Source organism: Cygnus olor, chromosome 9 (genome assembly GCF_009769625.2).
Source record: "Cygnus olor isolate bCygOlo1 chromosome 9, bCygOlo1.pri.v2, whole genome shotgun sequence".
Taxonomy (NCBI): domain Eukaryota; kingdom Metazoa; phylum Chordata; class Aves; order Anseriformes; family Anatidae; genus Cygnus; species Cygnus olor.
Genome location: NC_049177.1, coordinates 9978931 through 10002291, shown reverse-complemented (window position 1 = coordinate 10002291; position 23361 = coordinate 9978931). Strand labels below are relative to the sequence as shown.

The window sequence follows — 23361 nt, the reverse complement described above, 5'->3', positions numbered from 1 at the left end:
AGGACAGTAAATCCAGCCAGAGAGATACATCAATGAACGCCATGAACAACTACACCTAGGAACTGCAAATAAGGTCAGCTGGAGGCACGATTTATTTCGAACAACTGACAGGGATTCATCTAGGAAAATCATGTAATATTCTAGGCATTAAGGAGAAAACTTTTAAAGAATGTAGCTGCTGAACAAACGATAACTACAGCAGCTTAGCAAGGGAGATAGCCAGTTCATATTTTCCTTCCTTTTGGAGATAATTGATATGGGGGCATTGCATCAGAGTTGTTCACCAAAAGACACTTGTGTGATTTAGACCTCATCAGTCTGCTCTGACACAGACCTCACACAGCTAGCTAAAAATAATGGAAATTTCTACTCTCTGACATTCCATTCCACTTACAAGTTGTCACAAAAATCTCCAAAGTTCTTAAAATACCTGCCAAAGAGATGGTGAAATTCAGCTGTTAGTAACAGATAGAACATTTTCAGCACTTCATCAAACCCCATAAGCAGGCATGTGGAAAAAGAGCTCAGGGTAATAAGCATTCAAGTTATAGTACCTTGTATCTCAAGATCTTTTAATTCAAGCGACTGTTTATCATCTCTAGACCAGTTCTGGTGAAGTATCACTCCGGTAACACAAACACTTAACTGACAGGTGGATTACAGAGAAAAATACCCTTCTACTTCTACAAGGGGATGTATTACGATGTTGCAAGTGGTAGGGAAGTAAATTGCCAATAAAGTTTCTCTTTTAGGAACAAAATAAAGTCTCAGCTTAAAGCTCCTGTAACTTGTTGCAACATTTAGACATCTTCACTTACATTAATATTGCATGATTTTTTCCCCTGTAAGAATTATGTAAATTCGATCAAATTTGATTTTTGCTGACAATTAAATCCAGTACTGGAGAACTGTAATACCTACCAGACTGTATGAAGTCAGAACTAAAGAAAAAACCATTTTTCATGTAAGAGTAAATAAGGACTAAGATCACGTTCTTCTCACCCTAATGATCAGTTTCTTCCAAAAATGACTGCAACATGGAATAGCAAGAATTATTTGCTTTTTTATAACATGAATTAAGTTATGTTTGACTCTTCATTCATCTGTGTTTTGAAATTCCTCATTGTATATAAAATGGCTAAACCATATTTCTACTCCATATGATAGCATCTGTCCATCATTCGGTATTTGCACATGAAAGGATATCAAGAATAGGTTCTTGAATACTTTTTATAGATTTGACTCTTACAGCTCCTTACAAACAGATTCCAAGAGATATCACAAAGCTAATTTTGCATGTTTTTTTTTTTTAAATAAAAAACTGAATCTTAAAATTCCAATTAAATATCACAATTTAAAGGATGTCATTAGAAGTATTACAATGCCCTTTTTCTTACTACGAAAGACATTTCAGAGACAGAAGGCTATGAAGCTCTTAAAGAAAAAAACAGCTCTAATACAATTCTGCTGACTATGAATATTTGCCTTGACTCACATGTACTTCACAGCAGGCTTAGAAGAATACCTTGTTCCAGTTACACATAACTCTCAGGGTGAGAGTTACTCCTTGTAGAGAGAGGTATAATTATGTAGATAGGCCCTGACTCCTGACTCGCGTTGAAGAAAAAAGCGGGGACAACAACGGCAGCCCTATTAGGGCCTCTGCTCTCCACACCTTTTACCACCCTAGTGTGGGGAAGGTGTTACAAATACCAGCACCACAGATGAAGCTCCTTCACCCAAGCACACAAGCCGCTAGGTCTTGGCACAGATCCCCACCCCATGGAGTACCTGACACAGGAAATCCCAAAGTGCAGCCAGGAACAGAAAAAGCCATCAGGAAACAGCTATGTCCGGCCCTCCTAGGGATGTCTATGAAGTTTGGACAAAATACCTCATTAACATATACGAGGAGCCTAGTAATACTACATCCAAGCATAGTGCCCAAGTTATTGCATGAAAGCTGGTAACATACCAGAGATCATGAATGTTTCAATAGATGTGCCCAGCTGGTAAGTGGTACAGCTCTTACTGGCCCCACCAGCAGCGGGCACGCAGTACAAGCGGACCTGAACACCTTACAACTTCTGCGCGGTCAGCAGACAACTGGTGGGAACTGGGGATCACAGAACCAGAGCTGCGAGGATCTTGACAGATCCTCTAGTCACTACCCTCGGTTCGAGGAAGGATCACCAATCATTAGGTCATTTGAAGTTACCATCTTGCTTGTTTTTCAATAATTTAATTGCTGGAGACTTACCACACTGTCACCAACTGCAGCCCTTGCATGCTGCAGAGTACATATATTTCTCTACTTCTATGGGGCTGCCATACAAGTCCAATTTACCACCCAAAACACACAAAAATAATATTGCTTGATTCATATCTGTCATTTCACATTTCTAGAGATGCTCTTTCTCTAGTCCTTGAACTAGAAATCCTGCTCCACAGGTCTGCAGGAGCAACTGCAGGCATGTTTTATCCTCTCATGCTTAAGAACGGTTCAGATTTTTTCTCTTTTACAAATGGTGTTGCACAGATAAATTACACGGGAAGGAGTTGCAGTCTCCTCTCTATAAAAGGGGTAGACATTCCATAATGAGGTTTCTTCTCTCCTGTCCATATCATGAAACTAACTGGCTGCTCCCTTCTCCCCTCCTCACAGCAAAATGAGATTGGGATGGGTGGGAAATCTAGAAAAGGCCCAAAGGTACAGTTTTTCATATTTTTTATAAATGTACTGAATGCTGATAAGGTGTGTATTATTCATCAGAACTGGCAAACCTGCAATATTCTTCATCCTTCATCAAGGAAAACACTCTGCAGCTAATGAGGGTTTTTTCTTTTAATTCTTTAAAAAAGAAGCTGAGAAAATAAAGCATCAGGTACAAAAATAGTCAAAAGCAGACACCATTTACCATCAGTCACACAGAGGTTAAATACTTCTCATACCAGTTACCACCATTCACCTCTTTCTACTTTACATATACCAGAACTTTTCCAACAAAATGACTTTTTTGTGTTTGTGTAGCTATTTAAGATTAGAAACTAGAAAGGATTCAACAAATTATTGCTGAACCTAGTTGTATTTGTCTAGTAACCCCACCTTCCACTGCCTTGAAAAGAGAAGTTTGCTCTCTGAAACAGTTCAACGTTTTTACTACCCAATGTACAATGAAGAAAAAATGTCAGACCTACGCATGGTAACTCCTCATCCACTATTGTGCTGCTCCTTCTTTACCGAAATTCAATACTGGATTCATGGATCGCTGCATATCTCCAAAGGTGGCTGAGAGAACTTCAGCCTACAGCCATTTTGGGATAGAACTGTATGCAATACTGCTGTTTCTAATCCGAATCAGCCAGCAATTAAAAAGAGATTTGCACGACCACATGAACCAAACACAAGATATATACTTGCCTGAATATATCTTTCGTGCATAATTTCAGCATATAAAGTTATGAATTAAGGAATCAAGACTTTAAGAGAAACCACATTCCTTGCTCACAAGGGAGCGTTACCTTACCTTATCTAGCTAACGATGGATTTAGAGCCCAGTACTGAGTCATGTGCTAACAACTCCTGTCTGTACCGCAGATGGTCCTGTCAAGCAGACACTTGCATTCCAACAGTTAGAGGATGGCCAGTCCTTTAGCAGTAGTATTATAAAGGACACTAATTAAAAGAACTCCTAGAGGGAGTACGTGAATTCAAGGACAACCCCAAGCAAAAAACATATATGTAAAAGCAGTTCATCATTAAATCCTATCACAGAATCACAGGCTGGATGATATTGGAAGGGACTTCTAGTTCAACCCCCTGCTCAACCCGAGATCAACTAGAGCACACTGCTCAACATCTCAGCCATGAGGCCAAGCTTTCCAGGACACAAACAGACAATTTCTAGGTGTTAAACTAAACTAGTAGTTGATATATGCACAAACGTCTTATCCCTAAATACCCAAGCATAGGAAATGTGATGCTTATCTTCTAATTAAAGAGGTTTTGTTTTGTTTTAACTATCTGACATTTATCTGAGTAACTCCAAGAAAAGCTTTAGGTAACAGGGTGGTCTTTCACTCCGCAGTTCTGCGCCTGCTCCCACAGTGAAAGTACACCGTATTCCAGTACGAAAAGTATACAAGATGTGGAGGGTGCTCTTCTGCTTCTTAGGTTATGTGAAAGAATGGCAAGATACCTGGATCATCCTGTTACATACTTAAGCGAGAATCTTTACACGTAAGAATGACGCCTAAGGTACAGGGGAACTCAAGTGGCAGGGATATGATTTTCAGCCTGAATTCAAATGCAAACAAATGTTTTTCTCATCTCTATTGATTTCACCAGAAAGGGGGGTTGATAACAGCCCACAGAGGACTGGGAACCAGCAGTACTACAGACTAACTGCTACTACGTGAATGTTGTTTCACTAAGTCAGAAGTCCGATCAAGATAGCTTACAAAAAGACAATCTACATTTGAACTGGAAATTTCCAATGATTTTCCTGAAATTAAGGACACAAAAGTAACTGACAATAAGCTCGGAATACTGAACTTGGATTCCAAAGAGGTGTTTGGCATTTTGATAGGCACAAAAGTTCAGTGTTTGTTTTTATAAAACTGTCAAGTGAAGAAATACACCAGTAATTGGGATTTTCTCAGTCTCTGCAAGTGCTCATATAGAGCAGAATGAAAACAAAATTGAAGAAAATAATTGAAGGACAGTACAAGAAATAAACCATCTTCAGGAAAAGGTGACTTTGTATATGGTTTCTAAGCCAGCTTGCCACTGGAAGAACTAGATCTTACAACATTAAAATATTTTCTCCCCTGAACTTTAGCAATTCTATTTTCTATAAACAGTAACAATTTCAAAAAGTAAAATTTCTCAAGTCCTGAAAGTAGTGACTGAGGCCAGCATCTCAGAAGGATATAAAGGAATAACTCAGGGCAATGCTTCATTCTGTATAGAGGAAGAGATACAGAAAATCATTCCATAAGAAACAAAATCCACATACAGGCTGGCTTTATCTACATTCCTATCACCTAAGACCACATCGATATACACATCTGTACAGTTCTTAATACAAGAGTGCCCAGACACAACAATTGTGCTTAATACAATTTTGAGAGCTTTCTTTAATAGCTTTTGTTGTTCTTAGCACCATCTTCAGAACAAATGGTCAGAAAGTGACCGCAGATCAGACTGACCTTCAAAGGTACAAAGCAAACGCCATTTCCTATGTGGATATACGTCTCTTCCTAAAGACGACACCACTCCACAGTCAGCTTACGGACACAGGAGGACACGGACCCAGAATGGGAGTGATTCAGCTACTCTGCACCAGTAATTCCTTCCTGTATGGAGATCTTGGAAGGACTTCACATTTCTTTCCAACCAAGTAGCAGCCTAATACATTAAAGCAGATGTTGCTCATACAAACCATTAGTATTTGGTCTGATTTCAAACAAAAGATACTTCCTTGACTTGTTTCCAAACCTCATATGGATCTGTTCTAGTATACAAACACGCTGCTTTCTTTTGCACCAAGTGACAGAAATGTGAAGGCATGCTTTGGATCAAAATGGTCTCTTCTCACCACATGAAAACCTTCTGCAGGAACACTTGGGGAGGCAGGGAAGAGAAAAAAGAAATATGTAAACAAGTAGTAGAGCCCCAGGACAAAGCAGTAGCAGATGAATTATAAAAATCCCACACTGTTACAGAAAGGAATCAGCTTTCCTTGAGAGACTGCAATCTAACTATGAGAAAGCGTGTAGTTAGCTTTGCAGAGGAGACTTAAAGCAAAGGATGCTAGCTTCCTTATACCTATTCTTACTGGGGAGAAGTTTGACTTTGCAGATTGGAATTACAAAGATGCCTGTACTCACAGTTTCAGTAGCCATTTAATGAATTAGAAGGCTTGTCAAACACCCAATGAATTCCCACTACCTTGTTAGAGAAAACAGGAATTCTCCAGTACAAATGGTCTGTAATCTAAGTCTGTCTGAAACACCCCGAGGAAATTCTACAGCCTTCAGAAAGGCACTTGCAGGTGGACAAAGCCACAAGTTTTAGCCAGTGAGAATTGTCTTTTCTCACAATATCATGGTCAATTTATGTTCTTTTGTACACCTACTCTGAAAAGCCTTGACGTAAGAATTGGTGCCATTTGAGGATAACTTGTACAGAACTGAAAACAAGCACGACCATTTACTTTTTAAGATGTTTCAAACACAGTCCCTTCTCTGCATTAATAGGTTAATCATATAATTCACTTGCACAGCCAGAAGATATTAACAGAAAAAACCTTCTGGATTTTCACTACTGGGCATAGAACAACTAAAAGGAGAAAGTGAGATAACTGAAGGAACATGAAGTCCTACAAAATTTAAGAAACGGTGGATTCTAGATTTGCAAGTCAGAGATCCTCTGTTTTTAAAACGGGAACCACAAGAATAAATGTCAGTCACAAGAATCCCACAGGGCCTGTTACAGAAAAAAAAAATCCTTAAACTTTGCATAAGCTTTAGCAAATGCCCACTTTGATCTTTACATCTCGGGTTAAGTCTTCTCTTTGCCTGCTTACATTTGGTCAAAACAGAAGATAACCCACCAGGTTTTGGAAAGTAGTTTCCCCACAGCTAATCCCTAGAGAATTTAAAGGGCTAGCCTTAACACAAAACTCAGTCTGTAAACGAGAAGAAGATATTCCCTGCAAACAAATTGCATCTTTTGACAAGCCAGAAGAAGCTGCCTCAAGCAGGACAGTTTGAGACCAAGTTGCTATTTAAGCAAAAGGATCATCAGTAGGTCCCATACTATTAGCACAAGTAATGCAGTGTTCCATGTTTTCCTTCGCCATGGCTGCAAATTGTAGCTGAAAGAAAGCTGGAGGAGAAGAGGAGTGAAATGAAAGCTATAGTAAGCAATTCAGTAGCTAAAGTTACCTGTTAAATTTGTACTATTGGAACCAGGATCCAGAAAATGTTAGTGTCAGCTGAAGCAGTAATTCAGCAATAAAGCATGATCAATAGCTTTTAATCCTTTGATGCAGGTGAAGAAGAGAAGCAAATTATCTCAGATGCTTGTTAATATTTTTAAATTATACTTGAAACAACCTTACACATTTCCACTTGTGCACTCACCAGGATATTGGCTGCAGAACAGGATTAAGATACAACCACTTTCATCCATCATTAATGTTATCAAAGTTGAAAAACAGATTTAATTCCTGAACTGATAAAGTTTAATAAAAAAAGACCAAGACTACTTTAAGGAACTCTATGAAATTCTAAAATAAAAGCATTACTCAACAGCCTGTTCTGTAACACATGAGTTTAACAAATATTTCAAGTCTCTCAGTTACATTAAAGAAAGTATGCAGTCAACTACAATCAAAGTTAAAACAAAAAAGTGCCTGTGATCTATGGATCATTATTCCAGACCTGTTGTGAATCAGTGAAAAGGAGAGTAGCAAAGGACATACCTTGGAACTGCTCCCAAAACAATCAAGTTGGCTTTTTGTTTGTTGTTTCCAATTACAGCATTTTTCATATCTCTGTAAATCCAGAAAGAAAAACAAACCCTGGTAAATTATGCTGAGGTACTGAGGGCTTAATCTATAGAATTTACTATTTCCATGAAGGCTTATCAAGTACCCTTTCACATCTTCATGCTGCACCTACAGGACTGTGCTCCAGTGCAGTTTCCACAGCCCACAGCCACATACCCCAGAGCTCTGGGATTCCATTACATCCCAGCTTATGCAAGTAAGCAAAATCCCAAACTACCTCACATGCACACCAGACATAAAGAAGTCTCATTATTGAGCAAAATTAGACAGACTGGTTCTTTGTGCCCATTTATTCACTAGACTTCCAAAAGGGAAATATATATATATATATATATACACATATATATATACACACATTTTTTATATATATATATATATATATAATATGTATATATATATATATGTATATATATATATATAGCTTGGGGAATCAAATGTTGATAATTTCAAGTATTAATTGAATACTCTACTGGGTGCAGGAAGACAAGTTAAAAAAAAGAGAAAAAAAGGAGAAAAGTTTTCATTCTCTTCTCACCACAGGCTTTGCCAATTTCAGCAGGACACCTAAGCATCTGTATTTCAAAATCCCAGAAGCAAAGCTGAAACAAAAGCATTTCCCTATCTGAGCGTTAAAGGTAATCGTACTATGGTAAATGAGCAAGAGGAGCATTTTGGAAAGTGAACACTGGTTCTGCACACTACGAAGTCCTATGAAAACGCGTGGTTTGCAACCTTATTGTTCAGAAATCTGTTACTATATGCTAAAAAGCATCACCACCTTCTAAAGTATTTTCCCCTAAATGTGAACGCATTGAGCATGTATGAACATCCAGAGAATCTGAAAGAAAGCTAGCAACTTATGACCAGTTACAGGAAAATCAAGATGACATTTCTAGGAAACCTTCTAGCTGTAGGAACCTTTATAATATAAACTACAGGGCGGGGAGGGGGGAACAGTCCAAATTAAGATAATTGTTTACCAAAATAACAAAAAGTTGCAAAATTAATAATCACTGGCTAACCTATGCCTATAATTCATTCAAATAATTTGGGAACTTTAGTGATTGCTTTAGTTAGGGCATACTCTTGCCATTACATCACTTTGACTTGCTGTCTGCAAATCTTAAGAGACTTAGGGCAGCCCTGTTCTTTAAGACCCACCCTGGCCTGCATGAACATACCACTAACAGTTCTTAAAAGTTTCACTGCAATGAGCAGCTGGCCCAAGCGTTCAGCTCACTTCATGCGTTCTAAAGAGCTTCTTGGTCAAGGCAGGCAATATCTGGACTGGTGTAAACACAACCTATACAAACCTCAATTAGTAAAAGGTAATTGACCGTTCTTCCTGAAGTATTCCTCCTTGTGACTCACTCTCCTGTTGCATCCAGTTACAGAGCTGCAGAAGAGTGCTCCAGGAATTTTAAGCAAAAGGAAGCAAGCTAAATTCTCAAGTTTGGCCGGAGATCCTGGAGTCCCAGCAAAGGAGCAGCTCTGAAAGCAGACTGAACTCCAAACTGCAGTTCAGTGTAACTCTTGAAACAGGCAGAGGCATGAAGCTACTTGACTCGTCAAGTGAGACATTACTTAATAGAAATCTGCTTACATAGTTTAGTTGTATACAGCCAGGTATCAGTAGAGAACATTGGACTATCCTGTTACATCTCCCCTAAGTTTGGTGAGTTTGTACCTCATGACAAGAGATAGAGAACAAAGAGGAAAGAAAATTAGATGACTGGCTAAGCTGGAAATCCCCCAAAAATTAAGGAATTAACTTGAAGGCTGCATGGAACTCAGAAACTGTACATCGGTGGTTTCTATGCTGAAGGTTTGATATGACAGTGTTCCAGTTATTTTTTTAATGTTTTTAAAGTAGAAAAGTAATTTCAAATCAATGGCAAAATCAATGCTCCAGATCTCCAAAAGGAATTTAAACTGTACAACAGATGAGATAGATTCAGGTACTAAGCTGCTCCAGGGCTACCTAACCTGTTGTTCTTAGACCCCAGCTCTCAAAACCATCAGAAAGGCTACATCATGCCACCTACCCATGAAGGCATCTTGAGAAGCAAAAGAGAAGGCACTTGCCAAGCACTCTGAAGAATCCTGAAGACAAGAAGCACTCTGAATTGCCAAGCACTCTGTTTTCTGGTGACAGTTCGATGCTCTCCTCAGATGATTTTACACATTTTAGGTGGTGCAAGAGACACAAAAGGGTCTTTTGACAACTTTACGACAGAATAACTTTCTAACTTTATATCCATTTAATACACAACAAGCACTGCTTATTAGGATTTGATTTAGAGACCTGCTCAGAAGTGGCATGAACACAGCCAAGTTCCATAACATGAATTCAGAGGTTTAGTAAGGTCACGGTCCTGATCTGTAAAGGATTCAGATGAGTTTCTCCATCTCAGTTCATAAAGTTCCTTAGGAAGGTCATGATGAGTAGACAAGAAATATTGTAAACTTGAGATACCAGACCAATCCAACACAGGTCCAAGCAGTTCCGACTTGCAATCAAGTGAAATACTTTCAAATTGGTAAGCAGACCTAAAACTGTCAGAGGATCACTATGCTTGTGTACATTATGTCTTGGCACTCCCAAGTGCCACAGCTCTTCAAATTTGCAACTAATAGAAATGAGTCTATTTAATAGAGAAGAAACCGGAAGATAATGAAACCAAAAATACCTCTAGAATTGTGTAACCCAAAGTTGAATAACAGTAGATTTTTATTTGGTTTACTATGAAAAATAATTACACAATTCCATATTCTGTTTTATGGAGATTTTCTGGATCAGCAAGGTAATCTCCATAAGAAGTAAAGAAGTGCCATGTGCTGTCTTAGTCTACCACGTCCTTGGTGAATCATGCACCTTGAAGAATTGAGTGCAACTCCCTTACCTGAAAACATCATCTCTAACAAGTCTGAACTTGACTGACTTCAGATCCAAGAAGACATGAGATTCATCCAAGACAGAACAGTGAAGGTCATTATCTTCAACAAGCGGTAACTAAGAAAGGTCAGAAATTTGCAGTCCAAAACTGGATGCTTGCTTTGCTTCCAAGTATCATGCACACTGCTCCCATTTCCTAGTGTGAAGAAATCCTTGAAATGAAGGGGGAAGCAAACAGCAGCAAAAACAATTATGAAGGCATGAGAACTTCAAAAGAACAACTAATCTATGGTGATTCTAGGCCTGATCTGTGAGAAGACTGTGATCCGGAAGAGGAAGATACACAAGCTTCCCAATAATCAGTTCCAAGCTTTCAGATAGGTCACCAACCCTACTGCCAAGAGCAGAGCATGAGCAGCTTCAGAAGAAAAATGTAGATCTTAAGAATATACATATGTAGGTTTCTCAGCCTCATAAAGGTAGCTTTCCACCCCAAACCATTCTATAGTTCTATACAGTCAAAAACAATGAAACTTCCATATGAGAGAAGTCATAAGATGCTTTTGAAGTATTTGTTTTTTTTTTTTTCCTTTTCCTCTTTTTTTTTTTTTTTAAATATCCTGTGACCTTAAAGTTTCCATTCAAACTAAATTCAAAAACTCATTTAATGAAATAACTCAAAATTCAATTAGTTTTAATGCAAAGATGTAAAGTCTGGTAGGTGATTTTCATGCCTACGTTTACTGTAATGCAGTAAAATAATTTACATGAAAAACAATCAAACAGGTTAAGTAGGTTGCTAGCAATAGAATGTGGAGATGTCCTAACTAATCTCTTGGAAATATTACTTCATGAAGTGCTACATCAGCTTTTTCCCTCTCTTACTGCTTTTTAAATCAATAAGAAAGCAGTTTCATCAGTTCAATCCTGTGACAATTCAGTTTACAGTTATGAAAGTATGTAGAAGCTGGAGAAACAGAAAAACTTGTTTTCTTCTTCCAAACTTTAGAAAAGGGGAAAAAAATATATCGGGTAAGGTTTATCAGCTGTAACAATCTATTGGAACATAACAACCCAGAAATAATCATCAGTTCAATTAACTTGCTACAAGCAACACTTTCAAGATGCAACGTATGCTAGTTTTGTCAATATATGGTCATGGTATGATTGTTTAAAGTATGTTAGAAGTATATTAAACTAAAAAAAAATATCTAATTTTCATACAAATGCAGTTGGACAAAAGCTACAAGAGAACTAATTTGCCAGTTTTGTATGGAGTTAATATACTTTTATTCTGATTCTTAAGGTGTTCTTGTTTAAAAGTACCAGATGTAGCCCACTTCAGAGAAGCAAGAAGCAATAATAAACACAACAATTCGCAAGTAAAATAAAGTCTTTAGGTTTTAATGATTCCTCGCCAATAAAAATTAGTATTATGAGGTGTCTAAGTACTGAGAAAATTAGCATTCTAGGCTGTTGATATAAATTCTTACTGTATAAGCAATTTGAAGTGCTGACCTTTGTCCTAAGCAGAAATTACTTAAGTTCAACATCTTCATGAAGTTTATTCCAAGTTTGGGATTCCTGACAAAAACACCAGAGGTGCCCTGTAATTAGCGCACAGTTCTCTGAACTGGTGCAAATTAACATCCCAGCTGAGAAAGAGCAGACCTCTAAAGCATTCCTAGCAAGCCTTGAGACCTGTACCTCTTCTGCAAAAGAGATCATGAGAAAGCAACATGGTACATGAACTCCTCAGTAAGATTTTGTTTCTACCTACCTTTCTAAACACAATAAATCAAGCACAAACATCAGAAGCTTTAAAAATCTTATAGGAAGCCCTGGAACTTTCCTAAATCACCTTCTAGCAATGCAACACCTAAGACCATGGAGCAAGCTAGACTTACTTGGTGAGGAAGAAGCAAAAGAAACTACAGAGAAGAGGAAATGAACAGTCTGCATATTTTCTCATCCTGTATGCCTTTTGAAAATAGAGTAGGTAGCCATATTTAGAAGATTCCTACACAGAGAAGAATATCCAACATAAGATGAAAAATCACAGAAGGAAAAGTAATCCAAGACACTCTAGGCCAGAGCTTTTACTTCTAATATGCAATAATTACAGAAGATTGTTAGAAGATTAAGTGCACAGAGGAAGCATCTAAAACAATGCATTGTGAGACCAGAAGATTTATCTAGCAGAGACAGATCAAAATTAGAGCGATAGGATGAAGCAAAGCATCCTTCTGGTAAGGTTTTCAAAAACTCAGAATTCAAATATCTGAAAGACATTTGGGATATTGCTAGCGGACACGAGGACAGAGCTAAATTAAGAACTGTCTGCCCCAAGTTCAGAAGATTTGCTACGTATCAGTATCACAGAAGCAAATGCTACCTGGAGCAGCTGGACTTGAGACAGAAGCTGTCCAGCCAAGTTGTTTTGACAACTACACTTTCTCCAGCTTTCAACTCTTCTTCCTTCTCCCTTATTCCCCCTCTCCCATTTTAATGGGAAGATGCAAAATAATCAACAGCAGAAAATAATTACAATTTTCACATGTTAAAATATGTCCGCTATTTGATAGTTAATATCTATGTGGATGCTACCACGGCTTGAACATCTGTTAAATGCCCAACAGGAGAGTTGGTTTCTGTTCTTGTCAGGAAACCTATCTGTACGATCATGATTACTACTCCAACCAGGTAAATAAAATGCTAAAAAATCCTGCGAACTCAAGCAAAGCAAACCACAGAAACCAGAAAACAGCTTATTTTTAAAGTTAATGATCAGGTTGGGAGGAAAAGTTTCAGTACTTCTAATCTTGTTCAAAAAAAATCAGTGTATCTAAAAAAGGACTCAGAAAAGAACAAAGTAGCGCGCACAGACACTTACTGGTACTCAACTTCTTTGTGTTTTAACACTTGGAAACTGTTACACAATTAACAGACCGCACAAACTAAACAAACTCAACCATGAAACAAGGAAACCCCAAATCCATGGTTGCTCCCAATCCTAATTCTCTCAGACACCACATATAATGAGAGTGCTGTAGAAAATAGCATATGGCTGTATTTACAGCAATGCAGAACCGTACAATTTAACATAGATAATGCTAAAAGTGATCATTTAATCCATCTTCTCCACACCACAATGCCAAAAAAAGCCTTGAACTCCTCTCTGAGGTGTCCCATTTGGAGAGGTAACTTACCTTGTTATAGGTTTTCTTGCCAAGGCAAGTGTCCCACATGGAAAGGTAAGCTGTTTCTAATGACCCCTACCTGTAGTCAGAAACATTCACACCTTATTCCCACCCTGAATCCATCTCAGGTTCCAGCAGTTGCTGCATTTGCACGTGACTGCAGAGTCCTCTCATATCAAATTTTGGCTTCCACATCAGAGCCTAAACCAGTCGATCCAGCAATACGACGCAGAAGCTAGCATAATGACTCCACACCTTTCACTGCCCAAACTCATTTCAACTCATGTTCCTTTCAAATCTCAAGGTTAACAGGCAAAATGGGAGCTGCTGCTTTTCCCATCCCTCTCAAGCATGTTTTCTTGCCTCATCCTTTGCAATTTTGTTGGTTCTGGCAATTGTGCTACAAGCCGGATGAGATCACCAATCAGCTGAAAAATTGCCTACTTAAACTTAAATCTGATGCAGCTTCAAACTTCAAATGCTCTAAGTCTGCGGAGGATGGGAGCTTAGCTAGCTTGTTTAGATACTCTTTTTTAAACTGAAAAACCAACAACATACAAACGACGGTTAGTGCTCTGCACCATCCTCATTTGAACCTCAGAATCAAACCCCACCACTTAAATAAACTAGGTTGCAACACCAAAGATCATCTGAACAGAGGTGTAGGGGAAACAGCTGCACTTGAGTAGAACTCTTGGAAACAGGTGCTCTGTTCTGGGATGGAGCAGCCAAGAGCAGCAAAATACTCTTCACAGCTCATCTGAAGCAGCAAGACCATCCGAGAAGCACTGCAGTTGCTTCAGATAAATGACCCAAGCTATCAAATATATATCATATATATTCACTCTCTTGGCTTTAGTCTTCTTTCCCATTTCTCCCACTTTAAACCCACCATTCAGTAGCAAAAGAATTTTGTCTACCCCAAGTCATTCACACAGAGAAACCTTAAGTTTTATTCAGTACAGGAAAATACCTTAAAATGGTCTTCAGGTACCTGGTTAGCTGTTCTCAGATGTGCAGTCAGAAATTTTGGGTGGCACTGCCCATATCAGCTTAGGCCAGCAATCACCAAAAGATCAACAAAACCTGTTTGTTTGACATAACTACTACCTACTAGATTATAATCTCAAATCTTTCCTACATGAAAGTATTGCCTCAATTTTTAGCTCCAAACAGCTTTCAGCTGAGATAGTGTACTGGCATCCATGTACATAGACATGCCTTAATTTTGTTTTTCAAATGGGTGCTGGTAAGTGCTCACTAGGACAAAAATTTATCAATACTCAGCTCTCCCATTTTACATCCAGGGGACAATTTCTGGATGTTTCAGACAATGCATGTTTAAAGCATGTTTTAACAAGTAATTTTACCAGCTACCCCTCCTGTTACCTTTCCATTCCCAAAGGGAAAAAAAAAAAAAGGCAAAAATCCCAACATATTTAAATTATCAGTTCATCACTAGCAATACAGCACACATACTAAAACCATTTTAATCATCTGGCAGACAAATAAATGTAAACAGATTTTTATCCTTTGAATGCCACAAGAAACATTAACCTTTTACAGGGAGATAACCTAAAAGAACACAGTTCCATACTGCAAATTGGAAATGAGCTTGTTTTGAAAGGGAAGTGAACTATTTTTTAAAGTCAATTCTGATCAGTTTGAATCAGAACCTCGGAACAAAAATCAAACACCAGATATTCAGAATCGCAAACTCAGTAGCACTGCTGATTTTACGGCACACATTCCCCTCAAGCCCAACTCCTAGCTCAGTTTAACTCCCCCACACACACGCAAAGGGCACAGTGACTATTTCTCCCTCCTATGCCTGCTACATTTCTCTCTCCCTTACAACCAGCTCTCCTCTATCGATTTGTTAGCCAACTACAAAGTCGAGCTAAACTCTGAATGACCTCAGTATTCAACTGGGCTGAGCTTGAAGTATGCCACTCAAGACCTTTGTGACCAACACTTGCCTGATTTTCTCCAGCTACATCAGCTAGTCTGGTAAAAGTTGCTTCTCCGCTCTTACCCTGCTTACAGCCTGAAACCATCACAGCAACAACATTGCTACTCTGAAGCTGGCATCAGGAGCGCAGTTTTGGAGAAGACAGCTTTGTGCTCTCTCTGAAAGGCAGAGCCTCAACAGGTTCATTGATCAATGCTCTCAGGCTCAGAGTAGCAGCCACAAGGCTTGAGATATTAAACAACCCTACCAGCCTGACGACTTCTAGCCAGATATAATAGGTGTACCTGATTTCCCATAATTTAGCCTACCTCTAGGCTTTAGACCAGGAGTTATGATACAGAATTTATTTGAAAAAAATAAAATAAACAGTATTATGCATTTGTACTTTTTGCTGCATTATAAAGCAAGCCCAAAGTGAGAAAATATCTTGTTCTAAGAGAGTATTATACATTTTTTTTGCCTTTATTATAGCCTCCCCTCTTCTCTCTGTATCTACATTATTTTTCCACCTGACTCTGCAAAATCTATTATACTGAAAACCACTCTTCACAGAACGCTACTTAATTCTCAAACAATGTTTGAGGCCCTTTCATTTTCATCCCGTCACTCTGAAAAACGTGCCTAGCTATTACATTCCTCAGCTTACCTCTTGAAAGGGAGGATCAACAAATGGAGTACTGCTCCCTCTCACCTAGCCCTGCTCAAATTTCCCTGTCAGATTCTGCATCCTAAAGAACAAGCTTTCAATTTCCAAGGCACAAAGAGCCTGTCCCACAGCTCAAGAAGCATCACCAGAAGACTCAGCAGCCTCTTCCCTCAACAGATGACTGAGGCTACACAAAAACACTTTCATCTATAAGTAATCTAATTTTTCAAGTTCTGACCTGAAAAATTAGACCTGAAAGTTCCCTACTGCATCTGAACGAGTATATATTTACCACAGAGTACCAAGTCTAGAAGATCAACAGAATTGATTGAAAACGTACAGAAGCAAAGCGTAACAGGAACCTCTAAAGATCTCTTCTTCTCATAGGATCATTCTGGTGAAAATCAAGGCAAGGAATATGCAAAGAACAAAGCAAGACTCCTGCAGAAAATTTAAGTCCAGAACCAACCACTGAGAGGAAAATGTGACTGTATGTATTTTGGATGCACAACGTGAAAACAAGTGCTGTTTGCTGTGTGGAAGATTTTTGTTTGACAGGACACGAAGAACAAGAGGCAGAAGTAGCCTCTTTGTAACTGGCTGAAGGGGGTACCTGTTGCTCCATTAGAATAGAGATGGGAATTTCTTCTCTTCCCACTCCATGAAGCTGTCTCTTATATTTCAAACAGCTTTCCCTGTAGGCATGTGTGCATCCAATTGCTACAGCTGAGAAATAAAAGACTATTATAAAATCATCTAAACACGTCTGGAACATTTTTTCAAATCCAAAAATACACAAGTGAAGAAGACAGATGTAACAAATGCACAGTTTGAGGTGTTCCCAACGAATTTCAAAGTAACTGCCCACAAAAGAGACACAAGATAGGTACCACAAAAGCATTGTTACTACTTAAAACACATGCTCATTTTTTTCCAGTTTGTGACTACTTTCTGGTAGCTTCTCTTTGAAGAAGGCAGAAACCAGCAAGAAGTAAAAACATCCTCAGTCAAATGCAAATACAAGTCCATTGCCCCTTAGAGGAGGTTTTAACACACACCTCATAATTTTGCATCCAAAAACCTATGCAAAGGTAAGCCCAATTACATCTTGGTTGTACCCAAATATCATTTTCACAGCCTTCAAAACACTGAGCATAACCACTAACTGCTGCAACACTGCCAGCCCAAGCCTGCAGGGACTCTGAGACATAACTGTCCGATTCAAAGCGGTCCACAAGTTCTGCCCCAGATGCCAATTACTATACTTCCCATATCAAAAACATGGACTCTCAAACACTCAAAATCATCCTGTGTAGGAAGCGTGTATGTCACAAATTAAATATACCACAGAGATCTATACCAGTATTCCCAGCACAGCACTGGACATGCTCCCCAGGAAAAAGGAAGGTCCCATAAACAGTACGCAGCATCATTTCGTAGGGTGAGTCTTCCTTTTTCCTGGGAAATAAAACGTTCACACAAGTTTGGAAAATGCTTGTCTGTAACTCCAGCGGACTGGATGAAGCACATCCAAAAAGGGCAGAAACAGCAGTAGCATGGGAATTCTCAGTGCACTGTGATGGTGGTTATTTACAAGCCATACAAGATGACACCCTTTGACTGCTAAGGAACAGCCTGATGAGAAACAGTTGGCACCTTGAGTACGCCAGATTTCTCAGAAAGCATGCTCCCTTCAAAACCAGGCTTTGCAATGCCATTTGCACAGCTTTCTGAAATGATGGATCGCCTTTGAAGACATCAGGCAAACTGTACGCATGACAAAGTGTTTCTCAAAGAAGCCTCCGACCAGCAAATAAATTGGTGGACAAAAATAGGCATCGGTCTTGCACCTGAACAAAGTGGTCCTGAGCTCAAGTGTGGATGAAAACCAAACCGTAGTCTAATACACTGCCATGCTGCAAAGCACAAGCTGTTGTTGCAGCAAGCATCTTGGGACACATGAAGCTCTTACAACAACACAGAAATATACAGAGCTATGTTCTGTTCCTCTGCCAACAATGGCAAAATATTTAAGAGAACCTCTGAGAGAACACAGCATTTAATCGCTTACAATATCTGTTCGGGGTAGTCTGTGGACTGTCAACACTAAATATATTCAGTAGCTGCATACCTGGCGCTGCTGCTGACCTTGCAGAATGCAGTCAAAGTGTATTTGAGAACATTTGAACTGTAGAACAGTAATATAGAAGATGAAAGGCTTAGAAAAGCACTTAAGTAGACACAAAGCAAACCTGTAAGACCTCTCAAGCACACACACATACACATGGAACAGTTTATGCTTACAGAAGGAAACTACTATGTCAAGCTTGCTCATTTATAAAGACAGTCAATAGAAAGGCAAACACACACACTTCCATACAGATGTGGGCCTGCAGAAATGGGCCTTGTGCACTTTAAACAGTTCTCCATCAGGTACAGTAAAAGGCAGTAGTCATCCCCCAAAATTTCAAATCCTGAACTGAAGCTAATGATTTACTGACAGGTACACGCAATTCTCCCCTTCCAACCTACTATTAATACTTCGATGAACATGATTGGAATGATGCAAACAGAAGTTCCCCAGGAAACTTGACATTTTGCAATAAGATCAACAGAAGCACATACAGCAGTACTGGACAAAAGAGAAATGGTTTTTCAGTTTTCCCATGAGAAGGGAAACAAAAAAGCCCCTAGCCATGTAAGACTTCACTCTGCGGACAAAAGATGATTCTGAATATAACCTCTCTGACAAATCATGGAAAAAAAAAAGGGAAAAAAAGAGGGCTGGTAGTTTAAAGACTTTCAGAATATGTAATTTTAAGTCTTCTCAATTTACAAGACCACAACTGGATTGGCATGGTTTTCAAGTCCAAGAAGCACTTAGCTGTATTTTACCTTTAATCAAACCTCATTCAGAAGTTGTTTTTCATTAAAATGTAAAAGGATGCAATTAAAGAAAGCCCCAAACAGAAGTTATTCATTCAAGTTTCTTTAAGAGCGTATGAAGAATAGAACGACTGTAACTGAAGACAATCTGCAGAAACAAAGCCTCTTAAGCCAGCCCTTTCTGAACCTTGATATTCATACAGTTCCATCAATCACAACAAAAATCTACGTCATCGGGACTTTCAGCCAGGATGCAAGAAAAAAACAGCACATCTTAGGAACCAAAGATTTTCAGGGAATTACACAGAATACTTGACAAAGCTTCTGAAACACACTTCTGGTAGAATTTTAATCCTCTCCCACTCCAACACCTTCTACCCTCCCACCCCTCAATGGACCACCCCAAATCTCAGTTTGTTCCAACTTCAATACCTTTTCGGATACCTGAAGTCAAAGGAAGAAGGGCAAAGCCATATTCTTTTGCCCAAAAGGAATCTTGGACTGAATTTTTTTTACACACTACTCTAAATTGGACTGTAGCACATCCATCTGCTAATATTTGGAAAATAACAAATCCAACATGCACGACTTGCTTAATGTCAGGAAAGACATACTCTCAGAATCAGGATTTTAACCAAGGTGTCGCACATGTAGCTTACCAACCAAATCTGCGCTGTGATTTTTTTCCTCCTTTTTTTTTTTCCCCTCCACTCTTCAAAGACACTTATCCTATCAAATGTGTAGCTTTAAAAGGTCTAACTCTAAGAGAAGATAACTTTTGCATAAATTTCTTCAGCAGCTTCTAAGCAGCAGCACCAGTTATTTCAACCACTAGAACGCTGAGCCATTCTTAAAAGGATGGGTCTTCAAACACTTCCTTACACTTACTGCTCATCATCTCCCCATATCTCAGAGCGTTAGCTTGAGAAGAAATGGTTCCTGTACAAAGCTCGTCCTCAAAGACACCGCCTGGTGGTCTTCTTGGTACCAGTACCAAAACGCAAAGAGAAAAATCACAAAGCAGATCCATAAAGGACACATCCAGGTACTGAAGAGAAAGGATGAGCTGAAAATGCTGTGTGGTGCAAAGACCAAAATAAAGAGCTTAGAAAACTTTATGCGGCAAAGCAGTATAACATCTCCTGCATCGGAAACCAGACACCAAGGTAGCAAACCGAAAAGAAAGCTATTGCAAAATAAATTGGTATTTTGGTGTCTTTAAAAGGACAGATGATGAACTTTAACTGGAGAAGCCTACTGTTCATCGAGATAGTCACCCTGCATCAATTCATTTTATTCTTGAACCACAGCAAAACTAAAAGGCAGCTCAGGATAGATTCCACTGTCACCCATGGACGACGCAAAGAATTTCAAGGTGTTAGCTAAGACAAAAGACTGCTCAAGACTTTTGGTTCTGGGAAGTCACTAGACTTCAAAAGATGTGAGTAACACCTCAGAAGATGGGGAAGGGATTGCCAAGACTTGTTGTTTCCAGTTCCTTGGAGAAGAAAGGAGAGCAGGGAGGGAGCGCCACCCAGCGCCCAGAGCATCTGCCAAGGAAGCTGAGCCAACCACGTGGATGTTGGATGAGACGCATCCTCACCCTGGGACCAGCTAAGCCAGCTTTGTGAGTAGTGGACTAAGGCCAAGAGTGGAAGAAATGTTAGACTCTTCTACAGAGAAGAGTTAAGAACCTGCAAATATTCACACTAATCTGTATAAAAAAATCTGGTACGTAAGAGGATATTTCAACAAATAACAGTTTTTCCAAGATAGTTTTACATTTGTGTTTTGTTTCTCATGTAATTTCAGAGGGATGCTAATTCTGACGGTGCCTACTCCATCCCTGGGCCACCTTCTGAACTACTTTCCTACCGGAAACTCGTCAGACTGTCCTAAACAACACAATGGACGTTCTTGGCTTTTTGATCCACTTGGTCTTTTGACCAAATGTTCTTGTGTTTTGCTAGATAACCACAGCCAGCAAACTGTAGGTAAGCCTGAGCAGGCCTGGCTTCACCAACTGTCAGTCCTGGGCAGGGACTCACTAGTCACATCACGGTGTGGTTATAACGCAAAGCATATAGCCCAAGGACAGTGAGAACACAGCCAGATCCCTGCACCAGTTTTACCACCTATTCAACAGGGCAAGGCCTCTTCTTAATCTTTCAGTCCTTACCCACTGTCATCGGCATGCAAAAGAAATACTGAAATATAACCAGCGTCCAAATTAATTTCTATGGAAGTAGTTTCTTTTGGCTTGCAGTTCCCTTTACTGAGATAGAAGCCATGCATCAAAAATCAACACTCAGGCATGGCAGCAGGGGAAAAAGAAAAAGGCAGGTACACTGACTTGGCAGTAGACAAAAAAAATTCTTTTAAGACAGAATTAGAGAAAAGCAGACTTAGAAGAGAATCAAAAGGTGGCCAAAGGGAAGAAATGTTTCAAAAAATTTTTTTCTGAATGCTCACAGAATATTTAACCTCATTTCTGACACCTGTGAGGCTGGTTACGTACACTACATAGCAATAGGGTGCTAAAACAGTACTATCATGTTTGTATTAAAATTTTCCAACAAGATTTCTCAAAAAGAGACAGAGCTTCTTCCTCTTGACATACAATTCTAGTGGGATTCAAGTTAACCTAGCTTATGCACAACCAACAGCCCAAATGTGTTTCAGATGACTTACATGACACCTTGCAGAACTTTCTGGGGATCGAGGTCAAATAATCTGTCAACATAGTGGCGGCTACTGGCTGTTACTTCCTGCAGGGAAAAAAATGATACATATTTTTAATAGTTTATATCAATTCATATAATGGCAGAAAAACAGAAATGACTAAAGCAACAGCACGTCTACAAAACCTACCAGGCAAGACAGCAGCCAAACCACAGGATCATATTCAAACGTGCAGTATGTTACGGCTGGGCAACATCTGCGCAAAGAATTAACCCCATGTTTAAGCATGACTTAAAGAATAAGATGTATTTATTGCAGATAACAATACGTTATGAGTCTAAGAAAGTTAATGGAGTGCTGGTAAGTATTTGTAGTTTATGAAAAGGACACACAAAGAGGTCTATTTCAGATATCAACACTGCCTTAAATTCCAATTTACTTATATTCAGTTACTGCATAGAAAAACCACAAATTCCTGCAAGAAAAAGTTATAAGAGCTGTTAATGTTGCTCAAGAGGTATATTGACAAACAAGCTCTTGAAAATACGGAAGCGCATATTAAGACATTTCTCTGTAGCTTACCTTATCATAACAAATTTACACAATGCAGACACCGTCCTTCTCTAAGACAGACTGCCTACTGTCCCACACAACTTCAACAGGGACAGCAGCACAATATTCTCCATAACGCTTCCCATAACTACTTTACAAGAGAAAGTGAACTCTCCTCCCGGTAACAGGACCATGCTTGTAAGCTAAACATTTATGCACCAATGATTTGTTATTCTCTTTGAGAAGATCCAAAGCTGAAGATGAAAAGCGTTCCAAAAAACATGGGTGGGAAAAGGGAAGAGAATTTTCCCTCCAGGTTCTCACAAACACGTGCCAGAAAGCATTTCCATTATCTCTTTTTTTTTTTTTTCTTTTTGCCAGCTCAACCTCTTATTAGGCTTTTCCTATTTTTTCCTTATAAGTTTTCCTTGAAAGGAACTATAAGGGAATTGCAAACTGTTCATTGCTTCGCAGGTATCTAACTCTTGGCTAAACCCGTGCCTGCTTCCCCAGCCAGACACAGAATTACCAGCAGCTCACTCATGGTCTCACATAAGCCTGAGAGAAGACTCTAGAGGCAGAAGAACTCCTTTGTCTATGAGAATACTATCAAATTATGCTAAATAAATTCTACATGTAAGCATCCACCACATAACGAGAACAGTATTTTTGCGAACAGCAGTGGACTTTAACCTTCCCAATCTATGTATTTCTACGTAAAAGTGTTCTGGACTCCAGCGATCCCACTGCCTTCCGTTTCTAAAATACCCTGGCTTGCACCTTATCAGCCAGTAGGGTTGTAATGCAGAAGGGCATTCGTATCCAGGCCAACAAGTTCTTCAGGTAGGCCCCAAAAATGAAGAATCTATCAACACCATCAGTTTCACGGGTCCCTTGCTCAGTAAGAAACCGTACTCTGGAGGGAAAAAAACAACACGAAGAGGACGCCC

The 23361-nt window shown here is 39.2% G+C and overlaps 1 protein-coding gene across 14 annotated transcripts in view; it reads right to left on the bottom strand.

Moving 5' to 3' along the window:
- Window positions 1-23361, bottom strand: part of ARMC8 (armadillo repeat containing 8) — a 64070-nt gene that overhangs the window by 40154 nt on the left and 555 nt on the right. For 4 of the 14 annotated variants that reach the window (XM_040567545.1, XM_040567550.1, XM_040567543.1 and 1 more), the window contains exons 2-3: window positions 21869-21945; window positions 7491-7562 (exon numbers count right to left, since the gene is read on the bottom strand). In XM_040567545.1, the coding sequence (XP_040423479.1) occupies window positions 7491-7562; window positions 21869-21945 (149 nt within the window). Of the gene's footprint in view, window positions 1-7490; window positions 7563-21868; window positions 21946-22048; window positions 23323-23361 lie in introns of those variants that run through there. The other 10 variants (XM_040567549.1, XM_040567551.1, XM_040567553.1 and 7 more) reach the window with 4 other exon arrangements.